This window comes from Vidua chalybeata, chromosome 17, assembly GCF_026979565.1.
Source record: "Vidua chalybeata isolate OUT-0048 chromosome 17, bVidCha1 merged haplotype, whole genome shotgun sequence".
Taxonomy (NCBI): domain Eukaryota; kingdom Metazoa; phylum Chordata; class Aves; order Passeriformes; family Viduidae; genus Vidua; species Vidua chalybeata.
Genome location: NC_071546.1, coordinates 3418256 through 3443522, shown reverse-complemented (window position 1 = coordinate 3443522; position 25267 = coordinate 3418256). Strand labels below are relative to the sequence as shown.

At 44.8% G+C, this 25267-nt stretch overlaps 1 protein-coding gene across 1 annotated transcript in view; it reads right to left on the bottom strand.

Moving 5' to 3' along the window:
- The window catches only part of PTPRT (protein tyrosine phosphatase receptor type T), a 442398-nt gene extending 420886 nt beyond the window's left edge, over positions 1 to 21512 (bottom strand). The window contains exon 1 of the mRNA XM_053958427.1: positions 21404 to 21512. Within this exon, the coding sequence (XP_053814402.1) occupies positions 21404 to 21473 (70 nt within the window). The 5' untranslated portion in view covers positions 21474 to 21512. The remainder of the gene's footprint in view (positions 1 to 21403) is intronic.
- Positions 21513 to 25267: the final 3755 nt, after the last annotated feature.

Sequence of the window (25267 nt, the reverse complement as noted above, 5' to 3'; positions counted from 1 at the left end):
CTTCACAGTGGAGTGAACAAATGTGTCCTGTGCCATTCAGATCAAAAGGTCCTGCAGCTCAGACAAAGACCAGTCTGCAGAGAGCACCTGCAAACAGCCAGGCTATTCCTAAATAACATCAATTCTGCACAGGCAGGAGCTCCAGATGAATTGAAAGTGGGAGAAATAGGGAGGTCCCCAAAAGAGAGCATCAGAGGAAGCACCATACATAGAGAAACATGAGCCTCGAATAACCCATTTAATATTACTCACTGTGCATTGAACTTACTGTTCAAGCTCACTCCTACTGAAGTCAAGTGAGCTGAACTTCCTTAACACTGAGATCAGGGTCTAAACACAGCTGTAAATTGTAGGAAATTATCTCTGAGTAGAAGCACAACGTAGATCCAAGGGGTTTAGGCTAGAAATTCTGCCTTAGGAGCCTCACCTCCCCTTCCCAATTTCAAACTACAGAAATTTCTACATTACAGTCTCAAACAATTGGTTTATATGAACTTACCTCAATTATAGAAGCACTAGAAAAGACAGTAAAATAAGTATCAACAACTAATTTGTGGTGCAGCATGGAAGAGAATTTCACTAAATTCAAGATAGCATCAAATTAGGATATTGTAACTTTCATATGTAACATTTTTGTTCATCCCAGTAAAAGGTTTACTAATTGATGGTGTCATACTGTACGAAACAGCACATGCCAGGAGAACAGCTGCTGATGCTGCCCAGCAACTATCTGCAGCAAGGACTGGAAAAAAAACCAACACATCCAACAGAAAAAACTAAATGCAAATAGGTAGAATACTACTATTTATATCCCCCCCCCCCTTTTTTTTTTTTTCCTGAGAGAATTAATAGAAAGCAGAACTTTCTTTTTAAAAAGAGACAGATTTTGTTTGGTTGAGCATACACAGAAAGTTCATGGAAGTGCAGGATCATTACAAATTAAACAATTACTGATGCATGACATACAACATGGCTGCAATCAAGTAAACAAAGCAATAAGACAGGAAAAATCTGTCACAGCCCAGGCACCTTGCACCTGGAACTTTGTGAGAGCTTGAAGTTTTTTCAGTGCAAAATGCTGTCAGTCATAAAATGAGCAATCTGCTCTCCTCTGAACAAAGACAAACCCAAGGTCCAACTCGTGCAGCTTCAGCTTTTCCACGGTGGCAGATAATGCAAACCCAGCTCAGCAGCAGATGAATTCATATGCCTGAAACCCGAGGATGCCACCTGCAGCCCTGCATTTACATTTAACATTCAGTTGTGCTCCTGGCAAACTTCAGGCTCAGCCTCCAGAGCCTCAGCCTCGTACTCTCCCAACATCCACACGTTGACTCCTAAACTAAAGGGACATCTGCACTTGAAGTCAAAGGAAAACGTGTCACCAACATTAAAGCTGTGTGGCACAGTGTTTGATGTCCTGGCATGTTGGACTCGATGATCTTGAAGGTCTCTCCCAGGCTGGTGAGTCTGTGCAGCAGGGGTGAAGCAGGACAAGGGCTCCCTGCACACACCCACACTGCTGTCACCACAGCTTGCCCTGGATTTCCCTGCAGTACAGGCCATGCACTTGGAAAAACAGAAATACCACTTCTGTTTGAAGTCATGCAGCCACAGAGTTTCTCTCTTTTCCAGGGCCCTGGAGCCAGTCTGATCATATCACCTGCTGCAGGTGATATGGACCAAAGTCAAAGTCAGCATTACTCTGGAGCAGCACTGCAGGCTGGGGAAAGCACAGGCAACACTGGGGACTACCAATAAAACCACTCCAGCCTCAAAAATATCTCTATCAACATCCATTACTATATCTATTGACTGTTTATAAAATAATTCTTCTAATATTGGATTTATCTGGAAGTCTCGAGCCTGCATAATTGACATGCAGAACAGCTTATTATAAAATCACAAACAAGGACAACTGCAAAGTCACTCTGTACACCTTTCAAAGTCGAGCAGCTCTAAAATGGACAGAAATCCCATTATTGCAGCACAGCATCCCATTATTCAGCACTGAGACACTTTCCCAGTGCTATTACACAGTTCACACAGTGCACGAGTATCAATATGGATCAGTCCATGCAACGTACAACTGATGTTCCATAGTCAACTTTAAGTGTAATCAAACAATTTAAGGCCTCAATGGGTATTTTAACAGATGGAAAGAAATCCAAATGAGTAAAGGCATTTTGATATTTGCTACCACTTAGAGTTTCAAAGCTTTCAGCACACATATGTTTATTCAGAGAGTTGATTGGGATCACGGGTGAGTGATTATTTATTGACATGTGCACAGAGGGATGGAAACAGAATGGGATAATTGGTTCCTTGCCAGAGTAACTGGCAGTCGTTATTGACCATTTTTTTTATTTTTGGACATCAGCCTAAATATGATACTACACATGCCAGAGAAGCTTTACATTTGGCAAAAGTGGAACTACAGGAATAAGTTCCTACATGTGATTATCCCTCCTAATTCAGGGCCAAGATATTCCCCAAACCTCACAGTTAGTCAGGGCCTCCATCTGCACATGTTACAGAACAGCTACACACACACACACACACACATTATTTTCAGCAATCCAAGCAGAAAAACAAGTTGGCATTTAAGAAAAACAAACCAGCAGCACTCAGATGCCTTTTAGACCCCTGGTATGCAGCAGTAATCACCATCTTTCTCTCACAGCCTACTATTAAAATGAGGGAAGAGCAAATGTTTGCTTTCCTGAGAAGGGCAATATTCCAACAGGTGAGAAGCAGAACCACCAAATATTGACAGAGCACGAGGATCTGCAATCAGAGCAGAGCAAGGTCAAGGCCCTGCTGGGACTTGAGCTGAGCCCCTTCCCCTCCTCGAGGGGAACCCTCTGCCAGCTGAAGTGTGGCTAATAATCCTGTCAGAGGTCTGCAAACAGAGGTGCCACACTCACAGGGAGAAAGATCACTTAAAAATCCTCAGACTCATCTGGTCCACAAAGCTGGAAGGAGGAGATGGCCGTGGGTCAGCTCCAAGGAGTGACCAGGAACTTTCCCACATGTGGGCTTTGAAGCAGATCCTTGAGCACAGCTGCTCAGTTGCTAATGCACAAACCTTCACATCAATTCAAAGAATGCTTTCATGTCTCCTCTATACAGCTGAAGTCACAGGCAAAATTCTGCTGCTTGTATTTTATCTGTGAGCAGCATCAATTAAAGTCACATACATCAGAAATACAGGTTTTTTCTTTTCAAACCTAAAAATTCATCTCCTCCCCAAGCCTTTCCTTAAGCATCCTTCTTGCTACACTGGAAATTACCATACCTGAGAAGACTTTGGCCCATATATGCAAATTACAATCTTTCCACTAAGTTTTTTTTTTTTTTTTAAGCACTGTAATTTACCTTTAATTATTAACAGTAGAGAAATTCAAACAAAACCCCAATATTTACTTATGGAATTGCTAATCACCTTCCCAGCTTTGTTTGAATTAATAGAACTGTCTTCAAGGCCCCCCCTTGAAGCCTCTGTCCCCTTTTCTGCATAAGAATAATGTGCACAAGTGGATTTAAACACATACTCTTGAACTTTTAGGGTTGCAAAACAAAGACATAAAAATCTGCAACATTTAGAGTCAAATAAAAAAGTGCAGAGCAGACTGTATGAATTACAAAATTACATTATTTTGAGCTTTAAACCCTAAAGAGAGGGGAGAGGAGGATGACATCAACCCCAAGACCCAAAATTCGCTCATATGGTTTCTTTTTTTGAGGTAAAATATTTGCCACGTGGATTTGTGGGAACAAGGGGGTTATTCCCAGCTTTGCTAAGAATCACCAGCTTGTATAGAGAGATTTTGTGCAGATTGGTATCCTTTAATTCACAGAAAAACCCCAAGAGAATAATTTGACTCAATGTCTGGTTTGGGAGAGAATTCACAACAGCATTTTTCCCCCAGTACAAAAAGCACAGGGCAGGGATGGGACACACATGGAGCAGGGAAACCCCACAAAACCTCCTGCCAAAGTTCATCTGGCTCCCAAAGCCAGCAGAGGTTTCACAAAAGCACTTCTTTTACAACCCAATTCAGAAATATTTCTGCACACATTGGTAATTCTAACAATTTTCAGCCTGTGCTTATCCACAGCTCAGCACAGATGTGCAAAGAGATTTGGAGGAAGATGCCAGGGGGAAAGGAAAAAGGCAGTCAGCTCTACATGCAAGGCTTTATCTGGATGAGGAAACAGTGCTAAAAGAAAGCAATTTAGCAGCTGACACTAAACTTCCTTACTTTAATACCTCCAAGTTAAAAATCAACAGATTTTAATTGTTCATCCCAAAGTAATGTTATGTTCTGAGCTGAAGCAGAGTTTCCATGCTTTCTGCTAAAGATTGCTTCTCAACAAGTGTTGCAGTATTGACTCTGATTTCACTCATCAGTAAAATACTTCATTTCAAGTCCTACATCATGTAATATAAAACTTTAACGTTTCCCCCAAAAAGTAAGTAATGCTGCAGGAATACAATGAAAACTGACACATTTTCTTCCTGTCTTGCCAATGCTGCTGAGCTAGAGGTAAATGAGCTAACACTAATAGAGGTAAATGACTGAAAAAAAATAGATCCCCGATCTATTTGTACCCCCACTTGCACAGCTACACACAGGACTGAGGCTGACCCTGGTTGCCTGGGAGCCCTCCAACCTGAACCAAAGGCTCTCTGCAGCCACAGGAGCTTTTCACAGCCCCAGCAATCAGTTCAGACAGCAAAGTTTCATCCTAAACCATCCTTTTCATCTGTTAAAAACTATTTAGGAGTTCCCTCAGACTCAGGCAAGATGAGAACTACACCAACCATGCTGCTGAGCTCATGGATGTGTACAAGTCCAGATAAATGCCCACATCTTTCCTCACCAGAGCAGGGGGGTTCAGAGCACAGGAGCTCTCTCTTGCCCTGTTTAATGCACACATTTAAAATGCTCTTCAGCCCGCTTCCAGGAATACTTGCAGTGCTTGCATTTCACACACTACCACAGGCAGGCAGGGGAAGATTTCAAAAATCATTAAATTTAACAAGACTGCTCCAAGCAGACAGACAGCAGCCCTGTCAAACCTGTAATGGGAACTAGAGGTGCCAGTGGAGCAAACCCAGACTAACCAGGATGGTTTGGGCACACATCTCTTACCCACAGCACAGCAGGAGCCTGTCCCCACTGAGAGCTCTCTCTACTTCAGCTCCATCAATGGAAAAAAAAAACAACCCTCTTTCTCCTACAAAGACTGCTCTGCTATATTAAGATGTGATCAAATGCAAAAATAAGTCTCAAAGAGAGTGCTGGCAGAAAAGGGATTTTGGAGGTGTCAAATATGCAGCACTACACTTGGTAGCACCACTCCCTATAAATGTGTTCAGTGAGTTAAACCACAAACAGCCCCAACACACCACAGGAGACAAAACTGACTGGGCTTTTTTATGATTTACAAAGTTAAAACACACTTTAAGCTTGCTTCTAAGCTAGGTTTAGTCCTAGTGTCCAAGCCACAAGGACAGCAGGGATATCCACACTTTAATGAGGCCAAGTATTAGAAGCATTTTCAGCTCTCCAAAAGAACAAATAAATTGTTCAAGAAGCTCTTAAAAAAAAAAAAAAAAAACCTCAGAACAACTTAGCTTCTAGCAAAAAAAAATTATAGACAAGTCAGTGTGACACAAAAAATAAATCTCTCCTCTTGTATATTGTCTCAAGAAAGAATTAGTATGTTTTCCCTTAAATGAAAATATAACAGCTACTGACACTCTGATTATTAGCTTTCTGTACCAAGTGGACAGCACTGAGACAGCAAATCAGGATGAACATAATACACCAATTTATTCAGAAAAGCCAAATATTTGAGCAAGCACACACTGAAATTTAATCAAGTAAGAATCACCTGGGAAATCCTACTCTGTGCATCAGCTACCTCCAAATAAATCCTAAAATATACATGTATGTGTAAAATACACAGAGAGAAAAATGTGACAGTAGAAAGAGGTTTTGCATTAGGGTTTATCTGTGCAGAGAGGATTAAAACAGACACACAGACACAATTATTACATGATGTCCTGGTGCCAATCCAGCAGAAGGCAACAGTAATGGAGGGATGGGAGCACCTGACACACAAGGAGAGCTGGGAAAGCTCAGCCTCAGGAAGGTTCCTGTGCATTACCCATGTCCATGGGAAGGAATAAAGGAGATGCCCAGAGCAGCTGTGGCTGCCCCTGGATCCGTGGAAGTTTCCAAGGCTGGGTTGGACAGGGCTTGGGGCACCCTGGGACAGTGGAAGGTGTCCCTGCCCATGGCAGGGCGTGGAATGAGGTCTTTAAGGTCCCTTGCAACCCAAACCATTCCATGATTCTGTGATTTCTTCCTCCAAGGAAGAACCAGCACCACTCAGTGTTCCTGAGGTTTTTGGAAGGTGAAGAAGTAGCTCCACTGATTTTACTGAACACATGTTCATGGATGACAGCCAAGATCTAAACAAACCTTCCTGAGAAGTTATCATTTGATACTACTGGGAAATAGGTGCCAATCTGTAAACACACACCCCTGTGGCACCTTTCATCAGGAGATCTTCAAATAATTCACCAGTGTTCCTTAAGCACCCCCAAACTCCTGAGAGATAGAAAGGAAACAAGGATGTTCCTTACAATAGACTTCTGTGAGACATGGACAAAATTCACTTGCTCAAGGCTATCAAACAAGATGGGGACAGAGTTGGGAACAGGGAACCTGAGCCTCCAAATCCCTGTTCGAAGCACAGTACCAAAGATCCACCTGCTCCCTGGTGGAGCACACCCCCGTGCAGGAATTCCTGCGAGAATGAAGAGTGCTGTGAAGGGAGCCCAGCCCTCACAGACTGCATGGTTTCAGTGCAACATTCAATGGGCTGCTTTGTCCCCAAGGAAAGCTGAAGTTAGCTAAAAAAGGCAAGATTTCATTCCCACCTGTGAGGTTACCAAATAGAGGAGTGGTGAGTCAGAGTACTTTGATTTTCCTGGTAAACCAGGAGCAGTCAGAGTGCTGTGATATCCTTAAGTCTGAAAGAATTAATTAACAGTGAAGTATCATAAGGGACTGGGGGAGGGGAACTTTGATTCATGTTCATCTTTAAATACATTTTCTTTAAATCATTTCCTTGTGCAATTACTCATATATTACAGATAATGTTCTTGTACTCAATTTGCCTTGCTATAAAACAGCAACATAAACATTTTGCTCCTCCCTAATATCTTTGGAATCAAAGTTATCATCTGATGAGAGGTATCCAGGGGAACATTACTCAATACAACAAATAATTTTTCATTGGTATTTACTTCCTCTTTAAAATATTAAAGGGCAAGGAAGGGAGTAGAAAGAGCCAAGGCCAATTCATACATAAATATTTCGCTTGGAGATGCAATTCCTGCTTCCATTACTTTGTACTATTTTATTACTGTGTCCTAAGGACATGTACTACCAGTAAACTGCAGTTTAAGTTTCCAGGCTTTTATTTTGTACTGAGTTCCCATAAAAGAGAAATTCCAAGTTCCATCTATTTCTGAACAATTAGCTAAGCTCCTGTTCTGACAGACAGGCTAAGAAGTGGCAGCCTTGTCCCCCTGCATGAATTCCATGCCAGTAGAATCTCTCTCCATAACAAAGAGGAAATTGCAATTTTGCAAAAAGCAAACTTCTTAATCCCACCATGCTTCTCTCAAATGTTTGCAACTTGCCACAAGCTTCTCCCACAGCACTGAATCATGGAATTGTTTAGGCTGGAAAATACCTCTAAAATCATTGAGTTAGACTGTTAACCCAGCACTGACCAAGCCACCTCTAAACCACGTCCCCAGATGCCACATCCACACACCTTTTAATTTCCCCCAGGGATGGAGACTCCACCACTGCCCTCAGCAGTTGTGCCAGTGTTTGACAACCCTGTCCATGAAGAAATTTTCCTTAATATCCAATCTAGACCTCCCCTGGCCCAGCCCGAGGCCGTTCCCTCTCCTCCTGTCCCTGTTCCCTGGAGCAGAGCCCAACCCCCCCGGCTGTCCCTTCCTGTCAGGAGCTGTGCAGAGCCACAAGGTCCCCCCTGAGCCTCCTTTTCTCCAGGCTGAGCCCCTTTCCAGCTCCCTCAGCCTCTCCAGGGGCTCCAGACCCTTCCCTGGACACTCTCCAACCCCTCCAGGTCTTTGTCACCAGGCCCCAGGATTTGAGGTGGGACAATCCCTGCCCTGGTCCTGCTGGATTTTTCAGAGATTTCAAGATCCTTGGTGTTCATTCTCAACAGAACTCTCCACAGGCAGCAGCCTCTGGCAGGTGTGAGGTGAAGCACTCGTGGCTGGGTGGGATGAGCCCAAGGAGGAGAAAAGCAAAGCCCATGAGCTGCTGGCAGCCCAGCAGCACGGGAGGATCCCCTCCAGCAGGGCTTCCCTCCTTGCACCAGCAGCTTGGCATGAACCACCTTCTCTCTTCCCTCCATCCAAGGAACGTGTGAAAGTCAAACTCAAGACCAAAGACTAAGAAAAATCTGCTAAAACATTTTTAACCACTGATATCTTTTACCTTTTTACTTCTCCTAACAGATTTGTTAGGAGAACAAAAATCTAGAGGTTTCCTAAATAACTCCAGTCACCCTGACAGCCTCAACAGGAACAGATCTGCAGATTTACTGGGCACATACTATGAGCACAGACAAACACCTGCTGCTGTGCCACTATAAATTCCTAGAACATCATTTAACATGGATGGGCCTTGCAGGAACACAGCAGGAATGAACAGCCACTAAATGCCTTGCAAAAGGAGAGAGCAAGAGTAAGAAAATGGATTGGAAGCCTAGGGGCATAAAGAAAAAGGAAAGTTTTGAAAAAGCTCATTATAATTTGTTCTCTTTAACTCTACAGTAATACCAACACTGAGAACAATAGCAAAAAAATAGGACTGAAGCTAATTTTCAGAAGACATTAATTCCCTCAAGCTGACTGATAAATAACAGTGTTTTCTCTCCTCCTTTTTTTTTCTTTAATGGGATTCAAATGATTCCATTTAATTGCAACAGCACTGGTTTCCCCACCCAGCTTTCTACTATTTCAGTGAAGCACAGGATGACCTTAATTGTGTACATGATGCTGATTTTGGTTCAAACACAAAGTACAAGTGCACCATGTAGCAAATACAAATTTTAACAAACCCATAAAGGCTCAAATCCCAATTCATTGCAGTCCAACTGCTTCCTTGCATGTCTAAACCACAATAAAATTCCTGGCAGCCCTTTATGATCACCTCACAGAGGAGCTGCCTGCACAGCTCTATGGACATGTACTCCCAATAAAATACAGGTTAAGTTTCCAGGCTCCCATTTTGTCCTGAATTCTCATAAAAGAAAAATTTCCAGTGCTATCTAGTTCTGAACAATTAACTAAGTCACCATCCTGACACAGAGCCTGAGAAGTGACAGCTTTGCCTTCCTGCATGAATTAGGTGCCAGTGGAATTTAACTCTGTGACAGCAAAAAGCAAATCTATTAATTCCAACACACTTCCCTTAAATTTCCATGGCTTGTCATCAACTTCTCACAGCATAAACTGTTTAGACTAGAAAAGCACTTTACTCTGCCCAAATCCCCAAAATTCTGTTCATATCCCTGCCTTATCAATTCTGGGGTGATATAAAAAAAGATGAGGGTGTTGCAGAGTTGCACACAGAGCAGCAAACCCCACCCTGTGCATTCATGCACCCAAAAAGAGAAGCCCACAAATTCCTGACCACTCAGGTGATGGGCTTCCCTGCCACAAAGGCACACTAAGAAAAGACAAATATTAACATCAATAAATAATCAAGCTTTCCCAAGGGTATTAGTGGCAGTAGTAGAAGGTTATCCACAAAATCTTGTGCCAATCCTCTTGCAGGTTTGACTGAAAAAAAAAATCACCTGACCACACACTTCTGCGAGGGGACCTTTAGTTGTTTATGCAAAAGATGGATGGTCCTGACTGGAGGGGCAGCTACTCAATATTTTGTTTTATTCTAGCTCCGTGGGCCCATGCATTATTTACTGCACACTATGCAAACTGAGCTCCACAGAGAGAATTATTAATTTCCTCTCAGGTTTCTCAACAGCTATAGAATTTCTGGGCCTTCACCAGCATTCAGACAGACTCACCACCCCACCTCAGAGCCCCGTGTTCAACCCTGTCCTTTCAGGCACTCACAGATGAAGGATTAAGCCACGTTAATATAATGTGATGTTCCCCATTTGCAGCTCAGGGATTTTTAGGGTGCTCAGGGTCCTGCATGGACCCCTCACACAGCAGCACTGAGTTCAGGTGGGATGTGACATCTAAAGCCCTTTTTGGGGCCCCACCTCAGCCCCCCCGGGACTGATGCTCCCCTGCCACAGCTCTCCAAAACTCACCCACGAGCACTCGGGAATTCTGATACAGAAATAAGGCATCACATGCTTAACACTCCTCCTCTCTCTGACTGGTACATTATGTGCTTCTTTAGCACCTACAAATCATATCTTGCACTTCTAATTGGGGTTTTGTTGTTTTGTTTGGGCTGGTTTTCTGTTTGCTTGGGGGTTTTAGCTGAGATTTTTTTGTGGGGTTGTTTGTTTGTTTGTGGTCTGCTCTGTTGGTTGGGCTTTTTAATCCCCCACACTCACTATCTGCCCCCAGATTAGATAAGGTCTAAATGCAGATTTAGGGGTGAGGGAGGTTTGGAGGGGCAGATGATATCATCTTGCCTTCACCATGATGCTGTTGATATTTAACAGATAATCAGATTAATTAAGAAACAGCAGAGAAGCATTAGTATGTGTTATCACTTATACTAAATACAGCATCATCACACTTTTTTTCCCCTCACTCTACCTCCCCTTCTGTTCCCTCTTCAACAGCATTATAATAAAGTCAGAAGTTTTAAAGGAAAAAAAGCCTGCAGTGGATTATTCAGTTTTTTTGTCCTGTCTAAATTAAAGTGACTCAGACAACAGAGTTTCCACCATTTCCTCTGGGACACAATTCCACAGCCTCATGGATCTACAGTAAGATTTTCATAATGCCCAAAATAATTATTTGCTTGTTTTTATCTCATTCTGTTCCTTCCATTGAACATTAAATATTCCTCCCTTATTCCCTTTCCTTCCCTCTGAGGTACTCTCCCCTTCACAGCTCCGTTCTCAGTTAGAGATCCAGAAACTAAATGGATTTAGATAGTGTAAATCTTTGTTCAAAAGAGGAGAAATTGCTGTCACTTGTGTGTACTCTCAATATGTTAATTTGTCACTCCTGGAAATACGAGGATGCGCAGGGGGAATATTCCAGGCAGAAAAAGCATCCTGACATATACTTTTTAAAATACAAACACAGTGGGTGGCATATTCTGCCCTTAGTGCACTTGCTGCTTTTCAAAGCCACATTCAGTTTCATGCAAATATGCCATCAATTGCCAGTCAGTCCTCTCAAAAATCTCAGCATTAATCACCCCCAGATTTCTTTCCTCCACTCAAAAATCACTTTGTATACACCTTCACTCTGGATTTACATTGCAATACTACTCAGGATTTCTGTTAAAATTTCTGCTTGTGACGCTCAACTCCGACATTTTTTTAAGAACTGAAAATTTGCAAGTTTACCATCACTAAGCAAAAACTTATAAAGGAACTACTTCTAAATGTTCTCAACTGTAATGAAAATTGCATCTGAAGTCTGAATGTGATGAGTGATCCTTCTGCCATCCCCTAGGAGGAAGAACTCCGTGGGTAATCCAAAGTGGATAATCCAAACACTCCCTGTATTTTCTCCAGCAATTCTAGCATGAATTACACTTGGCAAGCAGGATGATAAAAGTTTGGGGTTTATGTATTGTTAATGCTGCTGCTGTTTCATGTTTTAAACACCTGCAAGTCACCCTGAAGTCAGCGACCACTGGGAGTTACACTAAAGGACACAAGGAAAATTTAATATTTCTTTCACTGAAACGCTCATTTATTGAGCAGTCTGTTAGCAGCAGCTGCTCATCAGCATGGAAGCAAAACCTCTAAAAAACCCAAACAAAAAAAAACCCCACACCATCAAAAAAACTCACACCAAAAAATCACACCAAAACCCAGGAATGACTCAAGATAGACAACTGCCAAGTGACCTTCAGAAACCAGCAAGTAACATTCCAAAAGATTACTTCCCAGCCATTATCAGAGATGGTTTTGTATTATTACTAGAAAATCAAAGTGCAAGGGTAAAGCAGATGTCCAGTGCAGCTGTACTCCTTATGATAATTATTTTTTCTACAATAAATATGCACAGAAATCTTAACAAACATATTATAGAACATGAAAATCTTTGGCACATGGAAAAGCTTTATTATAAAAGATGCAAAGATGAGTGTTTACATTAAAAGGGTTATTTTTGCTTGGTAGGTTCATTTAAGGACAATTAATTATACTTTCTTATTTTTGCAGGCTCTGGCCTTGGCAGTCTCCAGGGTTATCCCTGTGCCAACAGAGACACTGTGTTTATTTCCAAGCTTTCCACTTCTCTGATCATTCCTACCACGTGCTGATAGCTGTTAGTACATACACCATCTCCCATGTTTTAATCATAAAAATATTTACTGTTTGTGTAGGAAACCCTATCGCCAACAAAAAATTTATTCAGGAAGCTGGGGAAATGTTCTGACCAATATTTGCATAGCAAAAATCCCTTTTAAAACAAGATTTTTTTTTTTAAACCTATTATTTTTTACTAGATCACATGGATTCATCCTCCCTGATGGAATGTTTGAAACTCAAGAACTGCAGGGAAGCACCTGGTTTAGAGCAGATTTTTTTTCAGCGAAATAATTATTCAGATCATATTTAGGGGAAACTCCAGGTGGGTCTAGATTTAATTTACACAAATAAATAAATTCCCACTCCCCAAAATGAAATAGTGGGTGCAATGCAGCATCCCTGGCAAGTACCAAATGCACGTGTTTGTGCACAGGAGTGCCCTGGAATCAGGGGGATGCTGGCAGCCTCCCAGCCTCGCTCTCTGTACCTGCCTTGCCAGGCAGGAGAGCAGCAGCGGCCCCAGGGCACCTTCCAGAGAGGGAATGAGTCAGTGCTGGCACAGCCAGACCAGGGAGCTGGGAGCCACCCATCTGAAAGTCAAATCCATCAGCTGATTGCTCCCTGTGCAGCCAGAGCCAGCAGTGCAACACAAAAATTCTGCCTCAAGTGAAAGGCTCAAAACCAGATCTTTGAAGGGAAGGAGCAAAGATGAGCGACTGGTTTTAGGTGGGTGATGGCTCCTGGATGTTTAATTAGGGTTGGCTGCTGCACAAATTGAGGCACAGCTGGGCTGTCTGGCACAGGCTCTGATCCAGGCCCAGCGATGCCCTGAGGTACCCAAAATATCCTGATCAGCCACTGTAATGGTGTTCTGCAGAGTGTAAATATAACAGGCTTTTCCTCTCACATGCTTATTCCTTCCCATTACTGAAATAAATAGTGTGCAACTGTCGTGTGAACACACGAGAAGAGCTATGAAATACCAGCTGAGCTGGAGGAACAACAGGGAGAGCTGCTGCTGGCATGGTTAAGGCTCTTAAAACATTAGCAACTGGCAAATATAACAGATAAATATACACTTTTCTAAACAAACATAGGATGGGCTGCAGGTAAAATCAAAATATTCACATCAGTTTGGTTTGTGAAGGGAGATGCTCAATCGCTGAAATTAAAGACAAGAACTAGGTGCTGTATCCCACGTTTCAGGCTACAGAGCAAAATTTGCAGCCATGAACTATCTCACAATGACTCTGGTGGACATTTAGCTTAAAGAAAGGGAGATTCTACCAGTGCCAGCCACCCTGCCAGCCTGAGAGCATCCTGCAGCCCACTTCAGAGCTTTATTCTATGTCTGCTTCCTCACTGTTTCTGTTCTGGCCAAGTCCCCTTTCCTGTTTCTCTTCATACCTGCTCTCTTCCTCCTGCTATAAGTTTACCATATTCTCCTTCCCATCACACTCTCCTTCACTAACCCTCACAAAAACTCCTTCACTAACCCCACCAAACACCAGGATCCTGCCAGCTGCCACCCTTCTTGCTTGACTGTGGCACTGCTCACATCTCTGCTGCTGTTTCTGTTTCTCCCTTATACAACTGCATAGAAAGTGTTCTTCAGGGTATCAAAAAACCCCAGTAATTTGTGCCTCTAAAGCATTTAGCAGTTGGCTCTTCAAGTATTCCAAAGTTACTACACAACAAAGCCATCCCTTCAGGTTTAATAAACAATTAAGAGGGGAAAGGGAGCTTCTATTAAAGAGGCTCATTAGGAGAGGAGTTGGTACCATTGCAAAAATGGCAATTGCCTCTCGACTCGGGAGGAGAAGGTAACAATGAGAAGCGCTTCTGCTCAGCCACTTGACAAACACACCCAAGCTAAAGACCAGTGAAAGCACAGAACAGGCTTTCTAGAGATTTACCTCTTTTAAACAGGTGGATGTGAATGGAAAACGCCAGAAATAGCTCATTATTGTTTCTCTTGGTGCTTTTCTTAAGAACTAAGAACAAATTAGTAAAAATTCTTGGTATCAGCCAAAAGCAGTGGCAGAGTTCCACGGACAGCCTCTTGCCTTAGCTAGTTGGGGCTTTTTAAATCTACCTCTCAGCCACACACCTCTGCAGAAACATCAAAACACAAAATATTTCCCTGAGAAATGACTGACTGTGGTAGAAATACAGTGCACTTCAGACTTTCAGCAACAACTGTTCCCATTAGAGCGCTGAATTCCCACCTAGGAATGCAGAATGAGATTTGGGCTGCCTGCACCTAAGTGGGTACACGTTGACAGCAAATCCCTTTTCTGGAGAAATGAACCATCAAGCTCAGCAGCTTCCCCTCTTGCTGACAGAAGTGCTCTTCTGCTTATCCAGCAAATGCTGCCGCACTTCCACTAAACATTTCTAAAGGAAGAAAGGCCCATTATAGAGCAGATTGCTTTAATTCCCTTCTTCCTCCCCTGCTTTGTGCCCTACTTCTACTAGTTGGTCACAATCAGACAGGCTTTTCACTCCTACAAATCATCGTTATCTTCTCAAATAAACATAACCACGTGGAACCATTACCATCCCCTTCTCCACACTTAGCCAATAAAAAAAAAATATCCTGAAAGCTCACTTCACAAAGTTGGTTTATTTGCCTATTTAGGATTTCTTTTCTCCCCACTGCTACTGAGGGCTGACTTTTGAGTCAGTACTAAGGGGAGGAAGATTCACATATGTTCAGATTAAGGTAGCAGTAACAAATTCAGCAGTGCTGGAGTCAGAAGCACAATATTCCAATAATATCCTCAGCACAGCCTGAAGCCCTACTTCTGCTCACACAGGTAATGATACTTTTTTCAAATTTAAAGAGGGAAGGATTGATTCTCAAAAAAAAAAAAGGGATAAACTCTGGCTGAAGTGGCAATACTCTTGATTTTGTTGTTCTTCACAGCATTGCAGAGGAGAAGAGTGGAGCAGCCCTCCTTCACTCTACAGCTGAATTCACAGCCAGGAGCTGCTTCCCAGTGATTCAACACAGTCACTACCAGGAACGAAGCTGAGATTGACAAGGATATATGTGGAAAAAAAGTGATAAACTCTGTTTCCTCTGTAAAGCCAGATCTGAAGCCGTTTCAGCTAAGAAAACACGAGATATGGGACACTTTGAGCACTTCCAGCACAAAGGCAGCAGCATGGCTGAACAAAGAGCTTTGCATAACCGGAGGTTGCTCAGGCTGCAGCACTGATCTGTGCCCACACAACATCATCAGCTGTCAAACCCCACAGCCTTCCTGAGAGATGAACTCAAAAATATCAAGGAACAAGAGCCAGGTCCCATCCTCCCAAAATTCATAAGCAGCTCAATCATTCTTCAACTACATGAGCAACACCACTTCAAACAGCAGCAGAATTCACCAAGTCGGTTTGAATTCCCAAGGCTGCAGTCCCAGGGGGATCCAGCTGGAGGAAAGAAATCAAGCAACTGGCCTTGGATTGATTTACAAGCACTACTTAAAAGAAAACAAGGAAACCAGAGGAGAGCAAGCACTAAGTAGGTTCTTTCTTCCTGGGGTTTCTTGTCCTGTTTTACCAGGACTTCCCAGAATTACATCATCTTTAACTGGGGCATCAAACAACACCTTAACAGCCTTCTTTCTCCAGAGGTCCTTGTTTTCTTTAGCTGAAATTTCTTTCTTATCAGCATTTTCCTCTGGAACATGCAATGTCCTGTCATGCAGTTTACAAAGCATTTGACATCTCTGAACTGCAGTGATAGATGGGATGTATTTATTGGCTATTAAAAAACAAGCAGGACTGATTAAATGATGCATAGTCTGATTAAGACACAGTAATTGTCTCCTTTACCATAAAGATGTATGATCTTTAGTGCTCACAATAATGAACTATTTTTTTGTTATGTAATGACAAATGCACAGAAAGATAGGACCAGGCTGCAAGAAGTCCTCACTGATGCCATCAGCAACATCCACCACCACTGTGTGCCTGCTCTTTTTCTCTGGCTTTGCTTGGAATAGCATTCAAAAGTCAGGGACAGCACCAGGCCAGGAAGGTGGCAGGGTAAGAGGTAGGTAAGGATGTCTCAAAAAAAAAGCAGAGACCATCTAAATGAAGGTTCATGCAAGTAGTACCATCCAGCACAAACAGGAGACAGCACCAGCTAAGGAAAAGAAATAAGAAAACTAGGAACTGTGAGTGGTATAAAAAAAGTCACTCCAGGCCAAATACATTGGCTTAAATGAGCCAAGTAATGCTGCTCCATAAAACGTTCCAGAAGTACCAGAAGAGCCATATACCATCTTCTTATCAAGAATATGAACACAGAGCCAAGGAATGGCAACCCACGAGCCCTTCCTCAGGGGAGTGGAGCCCTCTGCTACTGAGGCAATGGGAGACACAGAAGGTTTCCTGCTTCACAGATGGAGACCTGGACTACAACTTGTTCACAGCAGCAGGTGACCCCTGCATGCTGCTGCTACTTCAAATACACGTAAGGGAAGTCTCATCTATGCATGTTCCTATGAGCATATTTTGGAAGCTCAGTTACATATTTAATCTGTGCCTTACAAGACACCGAGGAAACAGACTGCAGCAGTTTCCATAAAAAATTAAGGAATGTCTCTCTAGAAAGACAGAGGGCTTTATATAGCAATGCACACACTCATGCTGCTGCTCGTCACCCAAACACCGTCAGGGTTTGTGGGGATGGCAACCAGGCTGCAGGATTTCTGTGGGAAAGCAGAAGTATTACCACTCTCATCAGTGAGCAAACCCATGCATACAATCAGATTTTGGTAGGTGGATTTCAGACAACATCTGCTATTTTTATTCTTTTTCTTAATTAGGGCCATGGTAAATCAGTCTCAAATTTGCCCATTGCCAAAATATTTAAGTTCTAATGCACACCTCTCCGTTGTACATTCAGTGCTTCCCATTCAAGCGAAGAACAATACCTGCCAATACACATTCGTGCACCTCACTTATAAAATCACAATGAAAATTACCAGAGGCATAAAACAACTATTATGATAAATAATGAGCTTTAAAAAACCCACACCACACACACAGAGAGAATCAGAGACACTGATCCTTCTGTGCTGAATGTTATTCAAGAGGATTGTCAGAGCAATGCTGAACAGATCAATTTATTTCTCTTTCTTCTCTCCACTTAACTGGATTTCATGTACAAAAGTAATTGCTCCTATAAGAAACAACCCTTGTCCATGGCTTTTGAGGTTCAAAGCCTCAGACCTACATCTTTACTACTATTGGGGTTTCCATGGCAACAGATAATGGTGCCTTCTGAAAAAAAATATATACTTTAATATTCTACAGTAAGTGCCCCAAATCATTCCCACAATATTAATGAAAACTAGAGCACGTGGGCCTGCACGCAGAGCGTAACAGACTTTAAAAGTACAATTAAACAAGAGAAGCAGAGCTCAGGGACTTGCAGGAGGGTGGATGGTTAAAAAGGGCTCTGCATTTGTAAAAGAGAAGGATTATTCCTCAGAGATTCACAAACGCCTTTATACACACAGTGCCCTTTCGTTGCCGCTGTCGAAAGAGGCAGTTTCACAACACCACCTTCTTAGGATTAATTGTTTATGTATTAGAAAACAAATCGAGCCAGGCGGGAATAAAAATAAAGTGGAATTGTGGTACTAACAGCTCCCCAGAGGGAGAGAAAAGTGATTATTGAGTTAAATGGCTGCATTGTTAACAACTGCCACACAGAGCAGCTCGCTCAGAAAGGCCCGTTTTTCATCGCCAATTTACTGACAGCAAAACCTGAGCAAATTAACTCCTACTAAATTAAGGCTTCCCCCAAAAATTTCCTTGCAGTTTGCTCCCTTTTCATCTTCCCTCCTCGCTGGACCAGCCCTGTGTAATGAACTCTCAGCTGCCGCAACTTTGAGATGTGGCAGCAGCCTTTGGGAGCGTTCCAGCTCTGCCAGAAAAACAAGGAGCAGGACAGGGGGAAAATTAAATTAAGCACTGCCATCAGAAGAAAAACAAGTGTTAAATAACCTGGTGCTCAGGTCAACAGCCCCCATGTAAACCCTCTACCTTACTTACCCCCCCCCCGCCCCGCCCCCCGGATGCTTTTTCACAGCTGCAAATGACTTTAATATCTCTATTTATCCCCCTGTTGTGCTAAAAATCCTCACAAAACAGACAATAGCAAAGTGTGCGGCAACTGCAGGAATACCCCACATGTTCTGGTGGGAGAAAAACCGCACACGGACTTTCAGGAGAAGAACTTCCCAGTAAGTAATGCTCGTCCAGTTCCAAAATCCTGAAAGAACAGGGTACCCCTATCATTACCTGGTGCTACTTCTGTGTCGGGCACGGAAAAGTAAAGCATTTAAATTAGCAGCTGACCCTAGAGCTGATAAAAAGTTTAGAACCTCGAAAAGCGTATGCTGAGTTACAAATAAATGCAGAGACTGCAGGGAAGGGGAAATAATTGCTGGGGAGAAGAGTTATAAATAGAGTGATTGAGAAATTACATGAAGAAATGAGTGGTAGCCAGCTCCCTCAGGATGAAACGAGGTATTCCAGGGAGAAATCATGAGCATTCTGCTGTCTCTTTGTAGTATTCCTAATTTTACTTTGGGGATAATACAAAGCAGCAGCAGCTGTGCAAATCGGGTAGGAACTGACTACATTTCCTCTTGACTTGTGCCTTTCCTATTTCCTAGTCCAGCGATCACTTAAGAAAATAAGTTTACTTTAAAAAAAACCCAGCCAACAACGTGCACAGTGATTTTTCGGAATGTTTAACAAAAGACTGCTGTATAAACGCAGTAGTCTTTAAAAAATAATCGGAGACGGGAGGTATTTGCATCCTAAAAGTTATGGAGAGAGCACCACCTGATGGAAGATGCAGAAAGACACCGATGGCATTAACTGGGGCCACTCCAAACTTCACGGAATTTTCAGGGACAAAGTGCCCCTGCAAAATTTTGCTTTTTGCCATTCAAAAAAAAAAAAAAAAAAAATCAGCTACAAGGACACAGTCCAGGCCGATACACTTCACAGCAGATATTTATTTTAAGCGTAGAAAAATGTATTGTAATTTCAGTACTACAAGCAGTTCAGAAAGCAGTTATTAAAATTTGGATGATAGGCACATACTTAAATAGGAGGGAGAAGGGGATACTAATGTTTAAAAAAACCCTCACAGTTACTATTTCCACTGAACTGATAATTAAAATATTTCATGGCTTTCCTAAAAATAATTGAAATATGTTAAATTTTCATGCGTTTAGCTCATATTACATTATCTCCCTCAAATACAAAGTGTCTTCTGCCCCCTTAAAACTTCACTATTTTCACAGATCACTCTTCTTTCCAAGCATCTGGCTAAATGATTCATCAAAAGCCCAGGATCTAATCACAACTGATATGACAAGTGTCAAGAACACAAAAACAGTTGGAAGGGAGAGAAAAGAAGGGGGGGAAATAAATAGCTCCACATATTGCTTACTCAAGGAAGCAGTTTTTTAACTAGGTTAGATTTCCCAGCCTCTCTAATAAATCTGAGCTCTGTGCAGTTGCCTAGCAATGTAAACACGATCCCGGTGGTGCCAAAGGCAGCCGGGGTGATGACAGCACCTCCTCGGGCGAGGGTCTGCCCGGCCCTGCCCAGCCAGCCCCGTCCCTGCGCCCAGCCTGCACCCAAGGGCTCGGGGCAAGGTGGGCACGGAGCTCAGCATCTCCGACACGCCGCTGCTGCTGCTGCTTTAAAACAGCGAGACAGAGTCATCCGAGCTGCTTCGAGTCACAAAAACCTTCTTGTGTTTGAGATGAACTCAACTTAGTTCCGTGCCTCCAGCACGCCTAAGTCGCAGGCAATGAGATATATCCCTATGTTAAGCGACATAGCACAGGGAAATGTTACTCGTCCTAAATATACAGGTAATTTTAAAACACTTTTTTTTTTTCCCTGAGTCAAGAGAGAAGAAAGCTATAACTGCTTATCTTTTAACATAAGCACAAACTGCAATAAGAAAATTAACGTATTGTAAGACCCAGGAGAAAAACAAGACCCATGTAGCTTTGGATTACCTACAGAATAGCACAGGAGGAGAAAGCCAGCTCTATAAGCACCTGTCATCTTCAAGTAATTCAAAGTATGCCTAAAGGAAGTCGTAGGAGTGGGAAAATAGCCGGCTACTATTACGGTACACATACCAGGGAGCAAATTACTCCTAAACATCAGCGACAGAGAAAGTGACAATTGGGAAGGAGCCGATCCGAGTGGCTGAGCCCCCCGAGAAAGTTCCTGGAGCTGTGACATGCAAGTGGTGAAACAGCTGCCACTAAACTTCCCAGAGCAAGCCCAGACCCCTTCCCCTGACCGGAGGGGAAAGGCAGCGGCTCCCCCCGCGCTGCACATCCCGCAGGAGCCAACTCCTGCCTTGGGCTCGCAAACGCTCTTTACCACCAAAAAACGCCTCGCGTATCGCGAATCCCACAATAAAGGCGATGCTGTCACCTCTTGCCACACGCAACTTTGGCAGGAGCGAGCCTCCCCGGCCCCCAGCCCCGGCGCTGTCCCCGTCCCGGCGGGACCCCGCGGAGCCCCGCACGGCCGGGCAGAGCCCCTCGCATCCCATCCCCGGCGCCTTCGCGACCGGCGGCTACCGAGGCTGCTCGCTGCCGCTGGCCAGCGCCTTCCGAGGCGCCTCCATCCCCTGCCGCTCCCCGGATGGCACCGGGAGCTCCCTGCGAGGCCGCGGGGCTGGAGGCACGGACGAGGCGAAGAGTTCGGGCTGCCGGGAGAGCCGCCCGCGGCCGGGGTACCCGGGCGATGCAAGAGCGGGGCACCGGCCGTGCGGGCATCACTCACCTGGGAAGACCTGCCCGTCCGCCCTGGGCAAGAGCTGCAGGAAAAAGACGATCGCGGCGACGCCGGTCATCCTTCCCCGGAGTTCACCTGCCCTCCCCGCTGCCGCGGAGCCGCTGTCTCCCCGCCAGTATCCCCCGCATTGGTGGCTCTGCGCGGCGGCGGCCCCGGCAGCCGGAGCCGCGGTGCTGCTCGGCGGAGCCGCCGGAGTGGCGGCGGGCGGGGAGCGCAGCGGGGCGGGCGGGGGGCGGGCGGGAGGTGCCCCCTGAGCCCGGCGCCAGCCGCGCCCGCGCAGAGCCGGCCCCGCTGCCCCGCCGCGGCGGGGGCACCCCCGGCCCCCTCCCCCGGGGGAGCGGCTGCCTCCGCGGCCGGCGGCGAGGGCAGGTTTCGGGGCGCTCGGTGCCTATTCAAGCCCGGCTGCGCGCACGCACAGCGCCCCGCGGTAGCGGCTGGAGCACAGCATCGCGCGGCGCAGCCAGGTTTGCTGCTCCTGCCCTGGCTCCAGCGGGGATGGCGAGGCAGCGCAGGGGCTGGCGTTTAACGGAGGGCTGGGATTGGGGGTGGGATTGGGGCCGGCAGCGGCGCGGGGATGGGATGGGATGGGATGGGATGGGATGGGATGGGATGGGATGGGATGGGATGGGATGGGATGGGATGGGATGGGATGGGATGGGATGGGATGGGATGGGATGGGATGGGATGGGATGGGATGGGATGGGATGGGATGGGATGGGATGGGATGGGATGGGATGGGATGGGATGGAGGGAGCGACCCTCTGCTGGAGCCAAGGAGGAGGTAGGCCCCCCGAGCCCTGCCGTTTGATGGGGCGGCTGCTACCAGCAGCTCACGGGCACCTACAGCTGCAAACAGTAATTTCCATCCTGATTCACTTTACTTTCGGGAGTTCACTGCTGAACACCGAGCCACACCGCGCCCTGGGCACTCCTAGGGCTTAGGCACAGGCAGGGAGACGATTCCGGGCACAATTCTAAGAATTACTGTCTACAGGTAACTTCTTGACCCAAAATGCAAAGTGGGGGAGGAAACCCGAGGCCTCGAATAGGGATGAGATCAGTCTGGATCAGTCACCTGGGCTGGAATTCGCACAGGAAAAGGAGAGCAGTGACCGCCCGGCCAGAGCACCTGTGCGGCCAGCTTTGGGCAGTCGCCCAGCCCGCAGCGGCGATGGCAGCGGTGCGGGCGGGCTGTCACTGCCGGCTGCAGCCCGGCCCCGCTCCCTCCCGGCCCTGCTGCCCGCGTTCCTGCCCGGCCTCGCCCGCGGCTCCGGCGCGGCCGGGCCCGAAGGGGGCGGTGTTGGACCGGCGGCGGCTGCGGGCGCTCCCGGGCTGCCCCGGGCACGGCCGGCGCTCCTTCCCCAAACCGCGGCAGGAGAAAGCCACGATGCAAACGCGCCGATGTGGGTTTTAAAGCAACCGGTTGGCGTTTCACTTTAAATACTACGAAAGCGCCGGAGACTTCTAATTACCGGGGTATGGAAGTTTCTTAGGGGCCGGGATGACCTCAGGACTCAGCCTGCTGGGATAATCAGAAATTTCTTCACTGGAAGAGTGGTCAAGCACTGGAAAAGGTTGCCTTGGGGAGATTTAAAAGGCACGTGGGTGTGGCACTTGGGGCATGGGTTGGTGGTGGGCTTGGCACTGCTGGGTCAATGTTCTTAAAAGGTCATTTCCAACCTGAACTACTGTATGGTTCTGGAGTAACCACTGAAGAACTGCACATTGCAGTCCTTGAGTGCAAGAGCACCACCCTGGGAGCCAACAGAGGCAGCATCAGTTTGCAGCAAATACTCCCCTTCAGTTCACAGCCTCAGCCAGAATTGAGCTTGAGAGGACCCTGTATCTCAACAGAGAAAGGTTTGGGTTGGAAGGACCTTACAGATCATCCAGTGCCACCCCTGCCACAGGCAGGGACACCTTCCACTGTCCCAAAGCTTCAAGCTTTGTCCAGCCTGGCCTTGGACACTTCCAGGGATCCAGGGGCAGCCAAATCCTATGCCTAGCCCTAAAACCCCTCCAATCAATGATGTGTGACCCACTCTTTAGGTGTCAGCATGACTTCAGTAACTAAGGCATGCCTCTATCTTTCATTCAGCACAGACACAATCACCAACAAGTACAATTGTAGATGAAGGGAGAGCAGAGAACAGAACAAGAAGAAGAAAACCTCACTAAGTAATCTGCTAGGCAGCAGAAAGGATCCAGCCAGCACAGTAGACATGGAAACCACTGGAATAATTCTTAGATCAGTACAAATTGCCTGGGCAGTAAGAACAGAAAGTCTTGAAACACAGGGATGGTGCTGGTAAGAAGTGAATAAAACAGTATCAAAGAACAGCTATAAAAAACAAACTCTAAAGTTGTTTTCATATAAACTGAAAGGGAATAAACAGAAGCAAGTCTGGCTTTCATGTTCAGAATGACAAAAAAAAAAAAATGGTGAATTAAGTGACTTCTGGAGGTCCAAGGATCTCAGGGAGTAAAAAGGAGAGAAATTTAATACTTCTCATAGGGGACATTTTTGAACCAAGAAGTCTGCATCATAAGCAAGGTGAAGGGTGGGAGGGAAGATCTAGATGGAGAAGAAAGGTTAGAAATAAATTGCCTACAAGAATCTAGGAAAAAAACTGACAAGAGACAACTGCCTTGGACATCAAATAGTTCAAAGGCAAACATTAGGCTGAACTAAAATCAGGCTAAAACTTTATAAAGGATTGTCTGAACTCAAAAAGGGTTGTGAGAAAGGAAAACAAAGAATATAAGATGCAGAATAACTGCAGCAAGAACAGGATAAACTACAATTAGGCAGACATAAGCACAAAATCCTAAAGTCTGAAATTATTCCAGTTAATGACAAAGTCAATATATATTTGTAACCCAGGAGGATTGAAATAGTCTTCCAGAAAACAACAGCATCTTTGAGGACTAGATATATAGTGGTGGGATGAAATCCAGCTATTAAAAGAAGTTGTAAGGCTGGAGAAGGGAAATGAGAAAACATGCTGCAGATAAGGAATGTGTAATTTAAAAATAAAGAGCCATGCCACCAGTATAACTCATTTACAGCTAAGGGAGCTCCTGAAATCCAAACACAGCCATAATGTTGGTTCATAAACCAGCAAGCAAGACAGGGACAAGTTGTACTCTAAAACTCAGGTGCTCACCAAGCAGTGATGCACACAAAAGCTTTCATAATAGGTGGCTTTGGAGCTGGCATGAAGAATTAAAACCCCTACAAAAGGGTCTTGTCAGACTTCTATATTTCAGGGCTAATATGACATTATTTTCTAAAAATGGCAAAGAGAAGTTCTGAGTGATCCCAACCTGGTGTACAACACCACAGATGATTTTGCTGTTACTAATGACTCTCAAGTGGCTTAAAAAAGAAAACATTGACATAAACGCTGAAGTTTTTTTGAGCTTGTCACTTGAGGCTTCTTGACTCTGTAAAACTGTTCCCTCGCTGGGTCAGACGAGACAAAAAAAAATATATAAGTCTTTGTTTTCCAGGGACAATCTGTACCATTTGTGGTGAGGAAGATGAAGTGCTAAACAACTGAAGGCACTGTCATGTTAGGACAGCTGATGTATTTAATCAAGGAAACACATTAAACAAGCTCAGCTCACAAAACTGATTCAATCCATATGTTTTTGAAGTATTTCACCAAAAAAAAATTAGTAATTATCCAATCCTACTCCCAGGCTAGAATGGGAAGTTAGAGGAACTCCTCCAGTCCCCTGCAGTGTGTACATCATCTCACAGCTCCAGCACCAAGCTGACTCACAGACCACAGCCAGGCTGCCTCTGCTACAGACATCACAGCTCCTCTGCCTGCAAATGGGTACTCC